Genomic DNA, 18109 nt, shown 5'->3' with positions numbered 1-18109 from the left:
AAAATCTTTTTTGTAAAGAAAAATGAAGACTGTCGAAGATCTTACAAAAATTTCGCTTTCTTAAATTCCGAGTTATTCGACAAAAACTTAACTGAGAGCTAAATCGACTTGAATCGATTGACCACTTCAGTACTGAATTCTAAGAGAAAAAATCTCAAGAGAAAAATTCGAATAGAAATTCGAAATCTATTGACTTTTTCTTATTGAATATCTAATAGAATCAACAGAAAAAACAAATAGAATTTTTCAATAGAATTCCAATAGAAATCCTATAGAAACCCCATAGAGTTCCTATAGAATTGCAATAGAATTTTCTCTAGTGAATTCGCTAGGTTTTCTATTGAATTTTTTCATACGTGTTTTTTCTCTCAAGAAATGATTTTTGTGATATTACGTAGATTTTTCTCTCGGTGTCGATATTTCTTTCATTATTCAAAAAGAAAAATCGTCTTTAATCGTCTTTCGTTTGTTTTGTGTGTCTGTTTTGATCACAAACACACACTTTTGATTGATCTTCAACATAATTCTTCTTCATTCAATGCTGTAACTTGTGAATTAAGAAAAAAAAATACAAAAAGAATAAGAATGGATGAAATTAAATCAGTCTAATTGTGAAGACAGAAATGGAAATAAAATAAAATAAAATGAAATAAAATAAAATGAAATGAAATGAAATGAAATGAAATGAAATGAAATGAAATGAAATGAAATGAAATAAAATGAAATAAAATAAAATAAATTAAAATAAAATAAAATAAAATAAAATAGTATAAATTAATCTAGTAACGGGCGAAGCGCCTGTTCGCTAGTTCTTTTAATATTGAAGAATCGGCAGATTGATGCACGTATGAAAAAATCGTGTAAAAATTTTCTATACGAATTACGAATAGCATTCTACAGGATTTTCGTATATGATATTCGAATATTTCTATACGGATATTTTTTATACAAATTATTTCTATACGATTTCTATAGGTTTGATCCTATACGACCTACTTCCACATGTATAGAAACATTTCGTATGGAGTCGCGACATTTCTCTACGTTTTTCTCTGGAGCGTTTCGACATGTTTCGTACGAAAACAAAAATTTATGTAACAATTTATGTATAGGAATAATTCGTATAGAAATATCCGAATATCATATACGGAAATCCTATAGAATTTATATACGCAATCCGTATAGAAAATTTCATGGCCATTCCCGCATAATGACAACTCTATGAAATTCTTCAAATTTGTTAGAAAGTTGAAATAAATCATTCAAGAATCTCCGATAAAAAGGCAAAATAAATTAAAATTGAGGTCAATGTCGGGATAATCCGCGATGAAATATCCATCGGGTGAAAGTATTCGAAAAGCTCTTGATATTCACCGCCGCATGTGATGCATTTTTCACCTCCGAACACTTGGGCCCAAAATTCACTGGACTTATGCGGGGGCTGGGGGCTGGGTCGATCCCCCTGATTAAATCCCCCTTTTATCTCTATTCTTTTACTATATTTATTCACCTTCGCTGCCCTCGAGGAGAAAACCGGCTCGGACGATTCACATTGGGTCGTCTTCTCACGTACTTCACGACCAGTTTTCGTTGTTTAGTCAGATTTCTCTTATTTTATACTCGGAACATTTGTAACTTCTTAAGGATATTTTAGTGGGACAGTCCCTGCATGAAATCGATGGACGAAAATTGTATTTCCAGGGGCGACTGGATCGATTATCTCTGATTGTGATACATTGAACAGTTGTTGCATTGAAATAGTTTAAAAATATAAATTTTTCAGATGGAATTTCATCTGTTTTCCACCAAAAAATTGAAATAACTATTTCCCAGAGATTTGAATTTGGGGTATTATTATAAATGTAGAAGAAAATTTCGAATTATCTGACTTGTACTAATTTAATTTTTACTTTTTTTCTATCTAAAATAGCCAACAATGATTTTTCAGGCATGATTCGGTCTATTATTTTCACTTATGATCGATTCAATAGTCACATTCATCACATAAAAATCTCCTCAAAATCTAATTTTTTCAAATCCAATTGCCTTTTGTCGCTAAAAAAATTGACAAAAAATTTTTTTTTCTTAAGTACAAAGTGATGGATTAAATAATTACTCTGATATTTTGTCATTCAAAAATAGTACTTTTGTTGATTATGTGCTCTGTTGTTCAATTCAACAGTTATTACATCAAAATCGTCTAAAAATAAAAATTTTCTAAATCAAATTGACTTTTTTTCACTCAATAAATGATAAAAATATTACCTAAAGACTCATCATGTTTTAAATTCAATATAAAATGACCGATGGAATAATTACTCTGATATTTTTCCTTTGAAAAACAATATTTTTATTGACCAATTCCATTCCTTCTTTATTTTACAAGTCCATATATGGACCATTTGAAGTCCACTTTTTTTCTTAAATCGTCAAGAATAATTTTTCAGGCATGATTTAATCGATTACTTCCAATTACCTTTGATTCAAGCGTTATTACATAAAAATCTCCCAAAAATATAATTTTTCTAAATCTAATTAACTTTTTATCACCCAAAAAATGATGAAAATATTCCTCAAAAATTCACATTTTTTAAATTAATTATAAAATGATCGATTGAATAATTACTCCGATATTTACTTCATTGAAAAATAGTATTTTTATTAATTGTTTCCACATCTGTTCACTTCAACAGTAATTACATAAAAATCTGCTGAAAGAATAATTTTTCGAAATCGAATTGCCTTTTTTTCATCCAAAAAAAGAAAAAAAACATTCACAAAAAAATCATAATTGTTTTATTAATTACAAAATTATCGATGGAATAATTACTCCGATATTTTTTCAATAAAAAACAATATTTTCAATGATTACTTCGTTTCTGTTTCATTTTACAAGTCAATGTGGACCATTTGAGGTCCACTTTTTCGTTTCTTCTTCTCCTTTCTCTTCCTCTTCAAATTTTTATCACCCGAATCTCTTTGGTTTGCTGAAGCGTATGGGTTCGAGTAGCTGGGGAGTCTCTGCGTTATGTTGAGCTCCTGAAGTGCTAGGTCGAGCATGTCTCCCGTTGCCTCATCGATAAGAAATCGAGTTTCGTTGACAAAGTTCAATGACCAGTGCATATGGTTTTTCCAGTTGGTGTTCTTCTTTAGTATTCTGTGCGTTATGTCTGGGAGCTGGAGGGCTATATCCCCGAGGAATGCAGTGTTCTCGAGAACCGATGATAATGCTGACGACAAATTTAAGATTTTTTCATTTAAAGATATCCAAAGTATCTTTTACAATTTAAAGTTCCTCTTACGAGCTCAATCACCCCCTTATTGAAAACAACAGATCCAAAAATTCTTAAAATACTACACAAATTTATCATAAATAATAGATTAAATATCTAAAATCAAAGGTATGTAGAGACTACTCTATAGATACAACCATTTTCAATCATCAAATTTATCAATTAAGGATGTGTATCCAAAATCGCAAGTATTTTTAAAAAATTCATTTTTTTCAACTGACAATGGGTGAAAAAAAATTATTCCCTTTATCTTGATAAAAATTTCAATCCACCAACTCGTGTTTATTATTTATAAATGGAGTGGACAAAATGCACCAAACGCGTGCGCTAACATGCGCTTATATGGGATAGAATCTTTTAAATATTTCCTCTTTTTGCGCGGGTACCCCTAATTTTTTTCTGGCCATTCGATTCAGTATAGTTTCGCACATTACCTTCTATTTTTAATTCTATTTTTAGAATCTTCTAGCAGGTGAATTATAAATTTCAACATAAATCCCATAAGAGCCCGTGTGTAAAGAAAAATTTGTTTATTTATTTCTGGCGGGACTATTGTGATTAATTTTTTTTAACACCAAAGAAGTTAGTTTCATATGTTCTGCTATCAATCAAAAAAATTATAGAATTTTCCTTGAACATGAAAAAATAAGATTTGCTGAAAGTGCCTCAAGATCTTTAAATTACATGAGAAAAATTTGGAAAAAATCATGAATATTCAGCCTTATTAAAATTAAATTTCGGCTAGAATTATCATTTTTAAAACATTCGTTGTTCGTAAATAAATAACCGTAATTGTTTAAACTTTTGGAAACCGCATTTCTTAGGCATGAAATCGATTTCTGGTAAAATTCTAAATATGAATAAATTTACGACTACAAACAAATTCGTCAAGTTTCAAATTCGACAAATTCGAACAAATGGTTTTCATCGTGGAAAATTGACTGTTTATAAATTAGTTATAGAAAATGCTCGTAATTTCAAAAAATTGCAATGTTTCAAGTATTAGATTAATCTTTCTCCAAAAGTAAACTTTATAATTTTGTTCTGACCTTTAAAATATTTTCTAACGGTTCAATATCGAGATTCAAAGTCAGACCTTCAAAGTTTAAATTACTAGATTAGTCCCTTTGATTGACAAAGTCGTCAAGTTTTTCAGGAAAAATCACTCGTGCTTCGCACTTGTGATTGTTTAGCCTGAAAAACTTGACTCCTTCGTTTGTTTGCAACGAACCTATCGGAAAATACCCGATAATTTTGAAGCTCTTGTGGTATTACAAGTGATAATTCCCTTGTAGTTGAAATTACCATTGAAATTTCTCTCAGCGCATGTGAATCATTAGTGGTAACTGGAAATAACGGTTTAACGAAACAAAATATCAAGGGAATTATTTTTCGGTCCTTGGAATTCTCCGGAGAGAATGTCCCTTGACTGAATTCCAGCCTTCAAGAAAATTCCTCACCATCTCTCAACTCATGAGGCACGTAAGAGAGCGTTCGATTCTCCTTCAATCCCTCCTTGATCCCCTCGAGAGAATTCTTCTTCGCTTCGACGATTTCAATGACATTTTTCATTATGATCGAGATCATTTCGTATTTCCGTTCGTAAGAATCCAAGTTTCTGAGGTTTTTCACTGCACTGAGGTGCTGTCTCCGCTTGGCGATGAAGAGTTTTTTAACTGATATTCAACGTTAAGAGAATGTAATGAATAAATGTAGGAGGGAATCTCCATGGAGAAAAACGTTGAAGAAAAATAACCGAACAAGTCAAGTAATCGTGTAGCGAATAGAAAAACTAATAGAAAAACAATAACGTGTGAGAATGAAATAAATTGTGTTATTCAGAATTTTTCTGGATTCATGTAAATGTGGTGATCCCAATGAGGATCTCGGCCTTCCGCCCATTTTTTTTTGTTATAATATTTCGGTTACGTATGATTACAACGTGGAATAACGAAAAACAACTAATTTTAGCATTTGCTAAAAAGAGGAAAAAAAATAGAAACTAAAAAAATCATTTTTTCATGATCTGATAAATATAAAGCAAAACGGATACTCGGGTTTGTTCGTTGGAGTATAGCGAACATTAAAAAAAAAAGTTGTAATCGGATAAAAACTGCGGTACAAGGGGCATTTCTAAGCTAAAAACGTGAAAAACGACGTTTTTGGTGGATATACGGGGCAAAACGGTTCGGGTGCGAAATTTTTCTCACTTTTTTTATATATCCCTTCATATATCAAAAGTCGTCCAATGGCTCTTAAGGCCGAGCCGAGACTTTCAAATTTCACCGCGGTCTCCCCTTAATAACACATAATTCGTTTGCTATGTTTTATTTTTGATTCATATGTACATATGTTATGTAGTAACCCTGTCATTGGCCATTTGGCTGTTGGGTCTATCCGAACGAATAAAATAAAATAAAATAAATAAATAACGGAAGCTAAATTCAACTTATTTTGGAATTGATGATTGTTCTGATCTCTGGAATTGGGACACGGGATTTTCATCGGTCGTATTGCGTCTCGCAATCAGACTAATTCTAAACAATTAATTGAAAAGAGGAATATCGATTCTGTTAGGAAAAAGGCCATAATCAAAGGACATCAACACTGGCCGCTTGCGGCACTAGTCCAATAAAAAAGGATACAAATTTCCTCATGACCCGATTTAAATTCTCCCTCTCTTTTCGTCTCGTCATCGCCGCCACCTGATTGGCCGTCTGTTGCCGGTTCCTGCGCATGGACAGAAATCCAAGTTGACACGAGTGCAAGGAGAACCAACGTGTGCCCCGCAAACATCATTTTCAGTCCCAAAAAACCCAACAACTGCTCGAAAAATCCCCCAATTCTTTCACTCAATCTACACTAAATTTATACAAATTTTCGTCTACATTAATTTTGATCTAATGTCCAATTTACTCGGGGGATAAATTCGGGGAAAATATATACGCATATTTAACCTACGCCATATTGAAACCACTGCCACCTGGATGATTTACATACGCACGATGGAACTGTCAAAATGACGATGATAATTCGCTCCAAAAATCGTCGATGAACTCCGAAAAAAACGAGTAAAATCGACGGAATAATTTGTACTGAAGATTTTCTTAATTCCTTGGACATTTTTTTGAGAGAATTGTGGGGTCGTCGGGGTGTTTACTATCTACTGATAGAGTCCAGTGAATAGTGCAAGTGAATGTGGAGAACTTCCTGTGATTTTTTGTTCCTGATTTTTCTATTTTCTAGGGAAGTAGAGCGAGCCTTTTAGTTAATTAGTCGGTTTGTTCGTTGTTGACGAGGGGAGGACTGAATTGGAGGGATGGATCCCATGTCGTCGAGTGTTCCGCCACTGCAGGAGGCTAAGTTAGATGTGAGCATGAGATAACCTATGAAATTTGGAGCTATGTGGGACGATATGGATGAGTTCGATGAAATTTACTTTGTTAGTTGGGACGTATCCCTCGGCCCAGTGATTTGATTTTGATGAGTCAGAGCTCATTTTGAAGGTTGAAGATGTACCTTCAGTTTGAAAAAAAATTTATTGAATTTCACTCAGCCAATCTTGAGCTATTGACGATTGAAGACTGTATTTTGTCCACGGGATAAATATTGTGCAATAAATTAATTTCGTTAGATGGTTTATATCTCTCAAGTCAATGATTCAATTTTGATTAATTGGGGCTCATTGTGAAGCCTGAAAAAGTACCTTGATATTGAAAAAAAAAAATTGAATTTTACTCAGCAGATCTTGAGATATTGACGATTGAAGACTGTATTTTGTCTTTGTACAGTTAATATTTCTTGGCATAATCAAATCAGAAGAATTAAGAAAAGAGAAAACTAATTTTCTTGTTGGTAGATATCTTCGGGGCCAAAAGAGATGGAAAAAAATGATTGTTCAGGTCTCTTCTGAACAATCAAAATTAGAAAATATCCATCGAAAACTTCCTCTGGAGTCAACGCCAATCCTCAATTTATTCTCAATTGAGGAATTAATCTCTTGTTTTTATTATATAGATGTATGATGATGCCATTTATAACGTGGACCCTCAACACGTCGAGGGGGACATGACTGTGGGGAGCACGAGGCAAAGAGTTAATATTGGAGAACCTGACTTCAACACCTTGGACGAACCAATTAGTGATACAATCGTAATACTTTTCATTTCAATTGATTTCAGGCTACAAAATCCTCAATGATTACTCAATTCCATTTTTCCCCTCATTTGTTGCAGCTCAGGGACGTTCGAGCTGTTGGACAGAAATTTTTTCATGTAATATATCCAAAGGAGAAAGGAAGTTTGCTGAAGGAATGTACGAATTTATGCATTTTTCGGAATTGAATCGATTTGAAGAACTTTTTTATTTATTTAATGTTTTTTTAACGTCTTCTAGGGGATCTGTGGGGACCTTTGGTGCTCTGTACCTTCATGGCAATGTAAGAGACAGCACAATTCAAAATACTGAAATGAATATTTTTTTATTTTGTAATTCTTACAAAATTGATTATTCTTCTTTTATTGGTTTTGTTTACTCAGGATTCTCCAGGGATCTGATGCTCGTGACAACCCTAATGACGGCGGGCCCCAATTTGCTGAGGTATTTGTACTCGTGTGGATTGGCTCCATGGTCGTAACTCTTAATTCTAAACTACTAGGAGGAAATATGTAAGTCCCAAAATCAATTCAATTCGTTTTTTTTCCATACAAAACATGTTTTCATCAAAATCAATTTATCCCTCTTCATTCCAAAAAATTTAATTTACAAAACTGAATTGGGATTTTTTTAAATTGAATGTTAAAGGAAAAATCAATTAAAGATGATGCAATTTTGTAGCTGTCATCGCATCTAAAAAAATTCCCGTCAAAAATTTTGTTTTCTCCATTAACTTTAAATACGTTCATCAATTCAGTGGCGGAGTGGTCAAACGGTTTAAGTCAATTTAGTCTTTAGTTGAGTTTTCCAGAAATATTTTCGAATTTAAGAGAGATAGCGAATTATTTATAATAACCTTTTTTGTAGGGCGAATGGAGTGCTACTGAAAAGGTTATGAGAAAAATTTGGCGATCTCCCTTAAATTTCGAGATATTCATTGACAACTGGCCAATAGCCAAAATCGATTTAAACCGTTTGACCACTTCGCTACTGAATTAATCTATTCTGAAATCAAGTTAATTTACCATAACAATGAAGTTTTTATTTCAATAGTTAAAATATTTAAAACTCATTATTTCCTTCCAGATCATTTTTCCAAAGTGTCTGTGTACTTGGTTACTGCCTTCTGCCAATTGCAATTGCATTAATATTATGCAGAATTATCCTGCTGATGGAGCAGAACCTTTCCCTGTTCATTTTACGTTTTATCATCACAGTAATAGGATTCGTCTGGGCAACCTATGGTAATTATGAACAAGCAAAAGATATCAATTGACACTGAGAATTTATAAATAATTTTTTCTAGCTTCAATGGCATTTCTCGGAGAGAGTCAGCCGGCAGGGAGAAAAGTCCTGGCAGTTTACCCAATATTCCTCTTCTACTTTGTCATCTCGTGGCTCGTGATATCCCACACAACATGAAAGCAACAGCTGAAGCTCCTGAACTACAAACATAACTTGAAAATTGCACAATTCTGAATGAAAACCCACAGAAATCTCAAGACTTGAATGGCTGTTTGACGCCATTTATCGTTCGTAGGAAAATCTGCTGGGAAAAGTTATTTTCTTCCTACTGACGAGGACATTATTTATAGACTAAAACAGCATTCCACTATTCGTCAATTAGATAATCTGTCGATTACCAATTTTTACGTGAAATGCATTTTTTTTCATTATGAACTGGAATTTCGTTCGCCCTTCCCCAATTGATTTCCCTCATTTTCCTGATACTTGTGATGAATATTGCTGCAGTTCCCCACATTCTCAGTCGAAACGTTAATCTGAATAAATCATCGCCCATTGAATAACAACAATCATGAAGTTGATGAAATTTGATTTTTTCTTTTGTTACTTTCACCGTTATCTCGAGAACGAGTCGTTTTATAAGAAAATGCCACGAGACTTTTTTGTCGCTCTTGAAATTCTCCACAAAAAATGTCTTATAACTTTTTTCCGCGGAAGCACTCAGTGTAGAGATAATCGCATGATTAACAGAATGAAAGAAATCGAGTTGTTTCATAGATTCATTGCGCAATTTTTGAGCTACGAGAATAGGTTTCTCTGATTAACAGAATTTTTACTGAATTTACGAGTGTATTTGATGTTTGGTATTCATGTACATTGTATATAGTAATTATAATTATGTATTATAAAGAGGGTATTGATAACGTATTACATACGAATAAATTAAGAGTGAAAAAAATGTCTTTCTAGTTTTTTGAATAATACTTTGCTGTCACAGTGGCTGGGGTAGGCGTACAACGACTTCTGGACTGCGATGTAACTTGTCTGTAGATCACCTACCTAATTAACAAAAATTATTCAATAAATTTTGATGATTTTTCATTGAATTTCGAAGATATATGAAAGAAAATGCGCGATTTTTCCTCGAAATTTTTATCATGTTTGAGAAAATAATCATTAATTAAAGGGAATAGCGAATTGTTGTGTAAGATTTCTCTTGCAAGAATAAATGTTTACTATTCATTCATAATAATAAATGATGATTGATGATGAATAATCATCTATAGTCAGTCAGTAACTATTTTTATTCATTATAATTATTGTTATTCGTCATGAATAAAAAAATTGAATCAAATTTAATACTTTTCAAATTGTTCAGTCACGGAAAATTAATTATTATTATTAATTAATGTAATTCATAAATTAACAGAGTATTATTGAAGCTAATTTGGACGATTTTTCACTGAATTTCGAAAATTTATTGGTCAAAAATTCATAAATTTGAACCATTTTGTGATAAAAATTAGTTTTTTAATCGTTTATTGATGGCAAATTAATGACTACTGTTAGTTGACGTACCTCATAGGCTAGCAGAGAACTATTGAAATGTGGTTCATGCATGTAACCAGCGATACTAGCCGCCGCGTGGAAGTAAGTTCTCGCTGCTGTGACATTTCCCTTCTTCATTTCCAGAACTCCAAGATTATTGTAAGAATTTGCGTGGCGGTTGTCTATCGTCGTTGACAATCTCAGACATTCTTCAGCCATTACCAGATCCCCCAAGCACTAGAACAGTCAAGTAATTCACTCATTACATTCTATAATTCCGTAGAATTTCAACGATTCACACACGAAAAAAATTAATAGAAAATCTTACCGAATTCGCTAGACAATTGTATTGAACTTTCGATTAGTTTTCTGATTCTGTTGAAATGTTCGATAGAAAATATTCCATAGAAAAAGTCAATAGAATTCTATTTTTCTTTTATTTTCATCAAGAAAATCAAACACACAAATTTAGAAAATTTGAGCTGAGGAAATTCTATAGAAAATGAACTCTATTGAATATTTTCTATTGTATATTTCCATAGACTCGGCCAAAGATTAATAGAAAGTTCAATAGAATTGTCTAGCAAATTCGCTAGTATTTTCTGTTAAATTTTTTCATCCTTCTTAAAATTTTTTTTAATAAGTTTGTGGATGCAAATGACTCACGATAGCAATGTGAGATATATTGTACCAAACTTCAGCGATATTCTCGTCGTTGGAGAGACTGAGAGCCCTTTCAAAACAAGAAATCGTGTGATCGTATTGCTGGGAGTAAAAACAGCAAAGTCCAAGATTGTTCAGTAGTTCTGCGTTGTAAACCCCCATTTGTAGCAGTCTCCTGCAATTTAATGTGGGATTGATTATTTTTCCTTCTGAATGAAAGTTTTGTAATCGCTCAAATTTAAATTTCCAATTTTTTGTATTAAGGATGTTCGACACCCTTTTAGCCAAAATTGACGTTGTTTTTATTTTTCTGGCAAATTATCGATGGGAGTGACGTGAAAAAATATAACGATTTTGTGGTTTGTCATTCTTTAATGGCTCACGAAGTTGCGTAGTGGTGCGATAATTTTCATGCGTTTTTTCTACAGTTTTGTGATTCTTTTTAAAAGTTTAGAGAAAACGCAGGAAAATGTTCGCACCACCTTAAAATTTCGTCAGTCATTAAATAATGACAAAACGCAAAAACGTTATATTTTTTCACGTCAATTCCATCATAAGTTTGCCAGAAAAATTAAAAAAACGTGAATTTTGGCAGAAAGGGTGTAGAACATCCTTAAGGTAACTAGGGTAAATCGTCCAGTGTTCGAACGAATAAGGTCACAGTTATTTTTGACATATGTTTAAAAATATAACAAAACCGAAAATTGATTAAAAAATTATTATAACTTCACTGCACATTCCCATAGATAATAGAAAAAAAATATCATGAACATTAATTGACGATATAATTAAAGATATGAATACAAAAAGATAAAAAAGTGTGAAAACCCAGTAATCGAACTGCGTGTTCCGTAATGGGAATATGCTATTGGCGGCGTGTCATCGAAAACTTTTTTTTTCGCTAGTAATAATGTAAGTTAGACGTTTGGAATCATCACAATATCATTTAGAAATGTCATAATTTCAATGTTCATGTATAATCCAAGACATTCCTGCCTTCTATTAATTTATTTCATAAAAAGAGTGACAATTAGTTCGATTACTGGTCGGGTTCGAACACTGGTTGGTTCACCCTATATGACTAAAAAATCGGCTTTTGTGATATTTGGATGGTGTCTGTATTTTTTTTCGAAATTTCTGCAACCCTAGATTGGTCACCCTGCAAGGGCAACCCCGGGCGTCGTTTTTCTTTAATTACAAATGACCGGCTGACAGGAAAAGTTGAAAAAAAATTGACGTTGTCAATTGAGGTGTCAAAAAAATTATAGTAGTTTTTAGAACAACATATTTCCCAGCATTCCTCAAGAAAACAAATCATTTCGAGCAGACGAATTATTTGTGGACGTCCGCATGAAAAGGGACCACTTTGTCGATTCTAGTTTCCGAGATATTCACGTTTTTATCTTGCCAACTCCCATTTAAACCCATGTTAAATTATGTTTTCGATCTTCTTTAGCGTCGTCACTCTTTACGCTATCAAGTTCATTCTGGGCTCTAAATGTTCAGGATCAGATCAAGATTATGGGAATATACATAACTCCAATAGTGCCAAAGTGGTCCCTTTTCATGCGGACGTCCACATTTTTTCCCATGTTAACCCCTCACGTACGGCGTCGATACCACGCATCGACCCATAAACTTGTCCTATCGGCCAGGATCAGTGCATGGTATCGACCCTTTCCGTCAACAGTTCAAAATCATTTTCTCGAATTTTAAGAGACCTGTTGACATTTGAAAAAGATATTTGGAAAGTCAGTGGAATTGCCTCTGCAATGAACTATTTTTTTTTCAATGCATTTCTAAAAAAAATTTTTATGAACAAAAGTTGTAGATGAAAATTTTACATCCAACCGAGTCAATCATATTAAATCATATTAAATCATCTCATCTCCTTGTCCAGTGGGGTCTGGGGGTCTCCCCTGGTTGGAAAATCATCCTTAGAATCATCTGCTCTATATTTCGAGACTCGCTCTTTCATTCGGGTCCAAAAAACATTCACATCTTTTCTGACATCGATGTTATGAACTGGGGCTTTGAACCCCACATTTTTCTTTCACTTGAACATCAAGCTGGCCACGGCCAAAACTTCTCAATGGTTATCGAAATATTTCGAAGGAGAGGGGCGCATTCCCTTGGAACCAAAAAGCACGGTGTACCTGTAATATCTGAGGGCCAGTTCAGGCTGATCGTTATAAAAATGATGCATTCCAATACTAGCAATTGCCTCGGTATTCGCAGCATCTTCTTGAGCCACCATTTTATAATATTTCACGGACATCACCATGCTGTTGAGACCCTCGAAGACTCTAGCCATTTCCGTTAAGATTGTTACCTTCAAAAATATCAATACAATTGGTGATGCTGATGATATTGATGATGTTGGTAATGTTGGTGCAGATCTACGGAGAGATGTTTTCAATCATGGACAATTATATATAACTTTTTCGAGAGTTCGATCACGTGATCCATTGAAAGTTTTCACAAAATCTATCAAATTGCCAGGGGCGCAGAGCGCGCCTTCGATCTTGTAAGAAGAATGGTGGTGATAACATTCAACTAAGTTGAAAATCTGCCAAAATTAGTTGAAAAGAAATCTTATTCAATCAAATAAAATGAAATAAACAATGAATTATCCATGATAGAAGAAAATTATGTGCAAAATAACTATTCGAAAGCATATTGCTAATTTATGAGCAAAAATAACTATACTATATGCAATACAACAGCAATTTCCCACTTGTGCTGTATTTCGAGCTCAAAAAATGATTGAATAAGACGAGAAATAATCTCACATCACTCGGATAGTGTTCGAGCCCCCGTTTGCACAGATCGAGAGCTGCTAGGGGCTGATCCAGCCTCACGTATACTCTAATGAGCCTCAACATCGTTTCGACGGTTTTACATTCCTTCAACGCTGACTTGAACTGTTGTTCAGCATCTCTGACAAGTCCTAAAGTGTAATAACACTTTCCCAGTTGAACCTTCCACCACCAGTCATTGAAATGACAGGCCTGAGTGGCTTGAACTGCGAGATCTAAGGCCTGAAAAATATTTTTCAAGCACTAAATTAGCCCGCGCGCGTATTCTCTAGATTACGTGCCTCAGGAATTGATAGAACCGGTTAGAGTTTTATTCGAAGTATAGTGATTGTATAATTAATGAAAAATCGTTAATTATTGACAGAAATAATCGAAAATCTGTTAATTTACACATTTACGACTTTTATTTTTATTTCTTAATTTGTTCGTGTTAACTCATTCAATTTTTTTTATTTCTGTTATTTAGTATTCATCACTGGAGTCTGAGTGTTCTTCATTTCTTTTTTCTCAATGTTTTTTCTATTTTTTATTTAGTTTCTTTTTATACAGTATATTATATATAATATACTATATGTACTATAATACAAATTCTATTTATTAAAGATTGAGAAACGTTAGGCGGAATAGATTGGCTTCAAAAAACAATCCACTGGATTTTTTTATTGAAAGGGTCTTAATTCATCAAAAAACAAACATTGAAATTGAGGTTGCATCTGCATCTCATGAATATTTCTCAAGAGAGCGACTTGAGAGAATTATGAGAAGAACTTTTAATGACTCCCTTCACTGTTCAGACTTCTATAGAGAATTTTAACCCTAGGTGGTCACCGTAGGAGGGAAACCCCTGCTGAACTTCGTTTTTGTTTTCTTATCATTGCCTGGATGAGCAGAAAAATCCTAAAAAAATTGAATTCGTCAATTCAAATGTCCAGAAAATTATAGATATTTAAGAAATGATTTATATGCACAATTCCTCGAGAAAACAAATTATTGTGAACAGACGATTAATTTTTTTCCCATGTTAAATTCAATTGGCCCTTGTGCAATGTTGCCAGAAACTTGATAAACGTGCCCCAGCAGTGTAGAGTAGATTCGGCAACGCTCGAACCTAAATAACACGGCGGGGAATCCCCCCGGAGGTGACCAATCGCAAGTTCTCATACGGTGACCAACTAGGGTTCAGGGGAAACGAAACCTCTGCGACTATATGAACATTTAGAATTGTATTTTGTAATGCACTTAATATTTTTAATTCATGGAACTACTTAATTGGCTCAAGAATGCAATGATCGAGTCGATAACGTAGTTTCATAAATCAAAATTAATAATGGTAACAATATTAAAAATTATTATAAAATAAAATTAAAAATTCTCTGAACGCGTTTTGATTCTAATCCGTTGTGAGTTGTTATGGAGATTCACTTACACTTCTAGCATCATGCTCGTGGTAATAAATATACTCGAACAATGGTTTTGCTATTTCCGGTTTACTGGCGTATTTACTGATGTTCAATCTCGAGAGTTGGATGAAAGGGCTGTCCGGCTCTGACACCATTGAAGCAGTTCCCAATCTAGTTTAATTGCATAGTTGAAAAATAGTTAGGAAATGCGGATTCCAATGAAAAACCTGGCGAATCGGCAACTTTCATGATTTTGTAAAAATTCTTTAATCTCATGTTTTGGCCGTAAATGATTAATTTTTCATTTGTGATCGTTCGAAAGTTGATTTCAAACGATTGGGAATAGCTAATGACGTCACAAGTGTGGTCGAACGCTGGGCCAATCATAGAATGGCTCGAGTCATTCGAGCTCGAGTCTCATCCAATGGATGACGGCAACTCCCCTCTCCTCACATTCGATCAACGGAGCGCTACGCAGCATTACTTATGCCATTTTGTGACGTCATGTCCGAACTAATAGGCTTCAAAAACGTCTGATTCTCAATCAATTACTGTAAAATATCTGGGAAAGATTTCTCCATAATTTTTCTTGTTTAGCTATTTATGGATTACGTAGAATGGGTGAAATAGGGAAATGAAATGAATAGGGAAAACTGAGCTCCATGCAAGTTCCCTATTCAACAAAAAATTCTATGAGTTTTTTGCCAATTCCATTGAAGATTTCCGCAGCTTTACTTCGCGTTTTCTTTCGATAAAAATTGTCTTTCAATAAATTATCCAACTACTTTCTAAACTAAAGCTCATCTTTATAGACCACTTTTTCTGTTGAGACATTTTCTACAGAACTTCATCGATATAAATTTTCTGTTATTTTCCCTCTATTTTTCTTATCTCTTCATTCAAAAAATCAGTCAAAGAAAATATCTCACTAGAATAAGTTGCATCGAAAAATTCAAATTCTGTAGATTTATTCTCAATAACATATTTTCAATTGAACATTCATTTTGTTGAAAAAACGCGGGGATGAGCAGTGGAATTTTCTAAGAATAGTAGAAATCCAATAGAATTTTTTAGGAAATTCGTCAATCATACCTAACAGCTCTTCCAGAAGCTGTGGTAATAGGTCTAGCGGACATTGCAGTTCTCGGAGTCCTCAGTGCCTGCTCCATTGTCTGGGCAGTAGCTGATTGGGTCATTGGACGCACTGTACCAGTTACTGGTCTTCCTAAATGATACACAACATCATGACATCATGATTTCTCTGCAGATATCTTCAAAACTAGTAAGATTAGCCTAATTCCTCAGGAGAGATGGTTTAATCATAAGAAATATTTTTTATTCTCGATCATCGTTAATCTCAGGCAAAAATGTCAGAAAGAGTGCATGTGACCCTGATTTCGTCACTTATACTGACCCTTGTGACCCTTAATCTAACCCTCGTGACCCTTAATCTGACCCCCATGACTCTTATTCTGACCCTCATTACTCTTAATCTGACTCTTGTGACCCTTAATCTGACACTCGTGAACCTTACACTGACCCTCATGACCCTTAATCCGACTCATATGACCCTTATTCTGACCCTCATGACCCTTACTTTGACTCTTATGACGCTTAATTTTGGAGTCTTAATTTCGAGTACCAAATTGTCATCACCAGAAGTCGATTTGGATTTTTATAATATAAAAATATTAAAAATGAAGTAAGTGAATTCGATTAATTGGATAATTACCAGATTGGGTCTTGGGACGGAACCCCTGACCGACCATGGCAGTTCCCGGATTCTTCAACGAAGTTCCAGGCCGCGGCATTGAAGCAATCATGTAATTGTCGAGTAAACTCTCGGCAATGCCCTCCTCCTCGCTCTCTATGTCATCCACGTACAATTGTAGAGTTAAGGCTCGCATTTTCAGCACCCACACGCTCTGAGGAACATTTGCATTCGTCAATAAAATGTTTGGATTCACGCACGAAAAAATTTCATAGAAAACCCCAGCAATTTCGATGGAAATTCTATTGGATTTCGATTAGTTTTTGGCCGATTCTGTTGAAAAATTCCGCAACTCATCTGTGCGTTTATTTTCAACAGAAATATTCAATTGAAAATATTGAATTTGAATTTTATTTTTCCTATCCAACTTATTCTAGTGAAATGTATTGTCTATAGGAATTTCTATTTTTTTTGTTTGATTCTCTGAATAAAAAGAGAAGCAAAATAGAATGGACAAAACGCGGAAAATTTACAGCGAGGAATTTCGACAGAAAATATCTCAATAGGAAAAGTTGTAAAAAGATGAAGTCTTACTGATTGTTTCTGCAAAATAGTTTCTATTGGATGAAAAATTCCGCAATTCATCTGTGCGTTTATTTTCAACAGAAATATTCAATTGAAAATATTGAATTTGAATTTTATTTTTCCTATCCAACTTATTCTAGTGAAATGTATTGTCTATAGAAATTTCTATTTTTTTGTTTGATTCTCTGAATAAAAAGAGAAGCAAAATAGAATGGACAAAACGCGGACAATTCACAGCGAGGAATTTCGACAGAAAATATCTCGATAGGAAAAGTTGTAAAAAGATGAAGTTTTACTGATTTTTTTTGTAAAATAGTTTCTATTGGATAATCTTTATAAATAAACGCACAGTGCAACTGAATTATTCAAAGACATCAAAGGCATTCAAAGGAAAATAGTAGAATTTTTAATAGAAGTTCAATAGAAATCCATTAGAATTGCCTATCGACTCTCTAGTTTTTTCTATGAAAAATTTTCGTGCGTCCAGTAATTTCGGTAATTTACCTGGTCTAGAGGACTCCTTCGAAGAAGATTCGTGCAAATTTTCCCACATTCCTCGTATTTTCGTCGTCTGAATAAACTTATTGCCTGGAACAACTCCATTTGTGTACATGAGGCTTCTGTCGGATATTAACTGATGTTTCCCAGGTGCGTCCACCTGTTCACCACCTCCACTATACCAAAATATCG

General features: G+C 33.9%; 3 protein-coding genes across 4 annotated transcripts; 1 reads left to right on the top strand and 2 right to left on the bottom strand.

Moving 5' to 3' along the window:
• Positions 1-2821: 2821 nt before the first annotated feature.
• On the bottom strand, positions 2822-6265 carry LOC107041808 (coiled-coil domain-containing protein 134). Its single transcript, XM_015262560.2, has 3 exons — positions 5939-6265; positions 4754-4969; positions 2822-3230 (listed from the first exon to the last, which is right to left on the bottom strand). Exons 1-3 carry the CDS (start codon positions 6090-6092, stop codon positions 2890-2892), a joined length of 711 nt encoding a protein of 236 aa, XP_015118046.1. The 5' UTR covers positions 6093-6265; the 3' UTR covers positions 2822-2889.
• Positions 6041-9128, top strand: LOC107041807 (protein YIPF6). 2 transcript variants are annotated; one of them, XM_015262559.2, is made up of 8 exons: positions 6041-6364; positions 6540-6663; positions 7311-7445; positions 7529-7607; positions 7689-7731; positions 7832-7960; positions 8535-8692; positions 8755-9128. In XM_015262559.2, the coding sequence occupies exons 2-8, from the start codon at positions 6613-6615 to the stop codon at positions 8868-8870; spliced, it is 711 nt and encodes a 236-aa protein (XP_015118045.1). In that variant the 5' UTR covers positions 6041-6364; positions 6540-6612; the 3' UTR covers positions 8871-9128. The 2 variants fall into 2 exon arrangements, with proteins under 2 accessions (XP_015118045.1, XP_028982218.1); XM_029126385.1 differs by having other exon boundaries at positions 6041-6663.
• Positions 9129-9553: 425 nt separating this feature from the next.
• LOC107041806 (tetratricopeptide repeat protein 8) lies at positions 9554-18074 on the bottom strand. Its single transcript, XM_015262558.2, has 9 exons — positions 17924-18074; positions 16856-17048; positions 16216-16348; positions 15150-15294; positions 13697-13945; positions 13061-13236; positions 10908-11079; positions 10272-10478; positions 9554-9752 (listed from the first exon to the last, which is right to left on the bottom strand). Exons 1-9 carry the CDS (start codon positions 18020-18022, stop codon positions 9636-9638), a joined length of 1491 nt encoding a protein of 496 aa, XP_015118044.1. The 5' UTR covers positions 18023-18074; the 3' UTR covers positions 9554-9635.
• Between the last annotated feature and the right edge of the window lie 35 nt (positions 18075-18109).

This window comes from Diachasma alloeum, unplaced genomic scaffold, assembly GCF_001412515.2.
Source record: "Diachasma alloeum isolate Michigan unplaced genomic scaffold, Dall2.0 Dall_scaffold_00379, whole genome shotgun sequence".
NCBI lineage: Eukaryota > Metazoa > Arthropoda > Insecta > Hymenoptera > Braconidae > Diachasma > Diachasma alloeum.
The sequence above is the reverse complement of the archived record's forward strand: the minus strand, read 5'-3'. Positions and strand labels throughout refer to the sequence as shown.

Bases quoted from the DNA above. Each gene is read 5' to 3' on its own strand.
- LOC107041808 (XM_015262560.2), bottom strand. From the start codon at position 6,092: ATGATGTTTGCGGGGCACACGTTGGTTCTCCTTGCACTCGTGTCAACT. The intron at 4,970-5,938 runs GTATCCTTTTTT...GTTGAATATCAG, and splicing joins ATCGGGTCATGAGGAAATTT to TTAAAAAACTCTTCATCGCC. The intron at 3,231-4,753 runs GTGAGGAATTTT...ATTTGTCGTCAG, and splicing joins GCCTCATGAGTTGAGAGATG to CATTATCATCGGTTCTCGAG.
- LOC107041806 (XM_015262558.2), bottom strand. From the start codon at position 18,022: ATGGAGTTGTTCCAGGCAATAAGTTTATTCAGACGACGAAAATACGAG. The intron at 10,479-10,907 runs GTGAGTCATTTG...TGACTGTTCTAG, and splicing joins ATATATCTCACATTGCTATC to TGCTTGGGGGATCTGGTAAT. The intron at 9,753-10,271 runs GTACGTCAACTA...TTTGTTAATTAG, and splicing joins GTTCTCTGCTAGCCTATGAG to GTAGGTGATCTACAGACAAG.
- LOC107041807 (XM_015262559.2), top strand. From the start codon at position 6,613: ATGGATCCCATGTCGTCGAGTGTTCCGCCACTGCAGGAGGCTAAGTTA. The intron at 7,608-7,688 runs GTACGAATTTAT...AACGTCTTCTAG, and splicing joins AGGAAGTTTGCTGAAGGAAT to GGGATCTGTGGGGACCTTTG. The intron at 7,732-7,831 runs GTAAGAGACAGC...TTGTTTACTCAG, and splicing joins CTCTGTACCTTCATGGCAAT to GATTCTCCAGGGATCTGATG.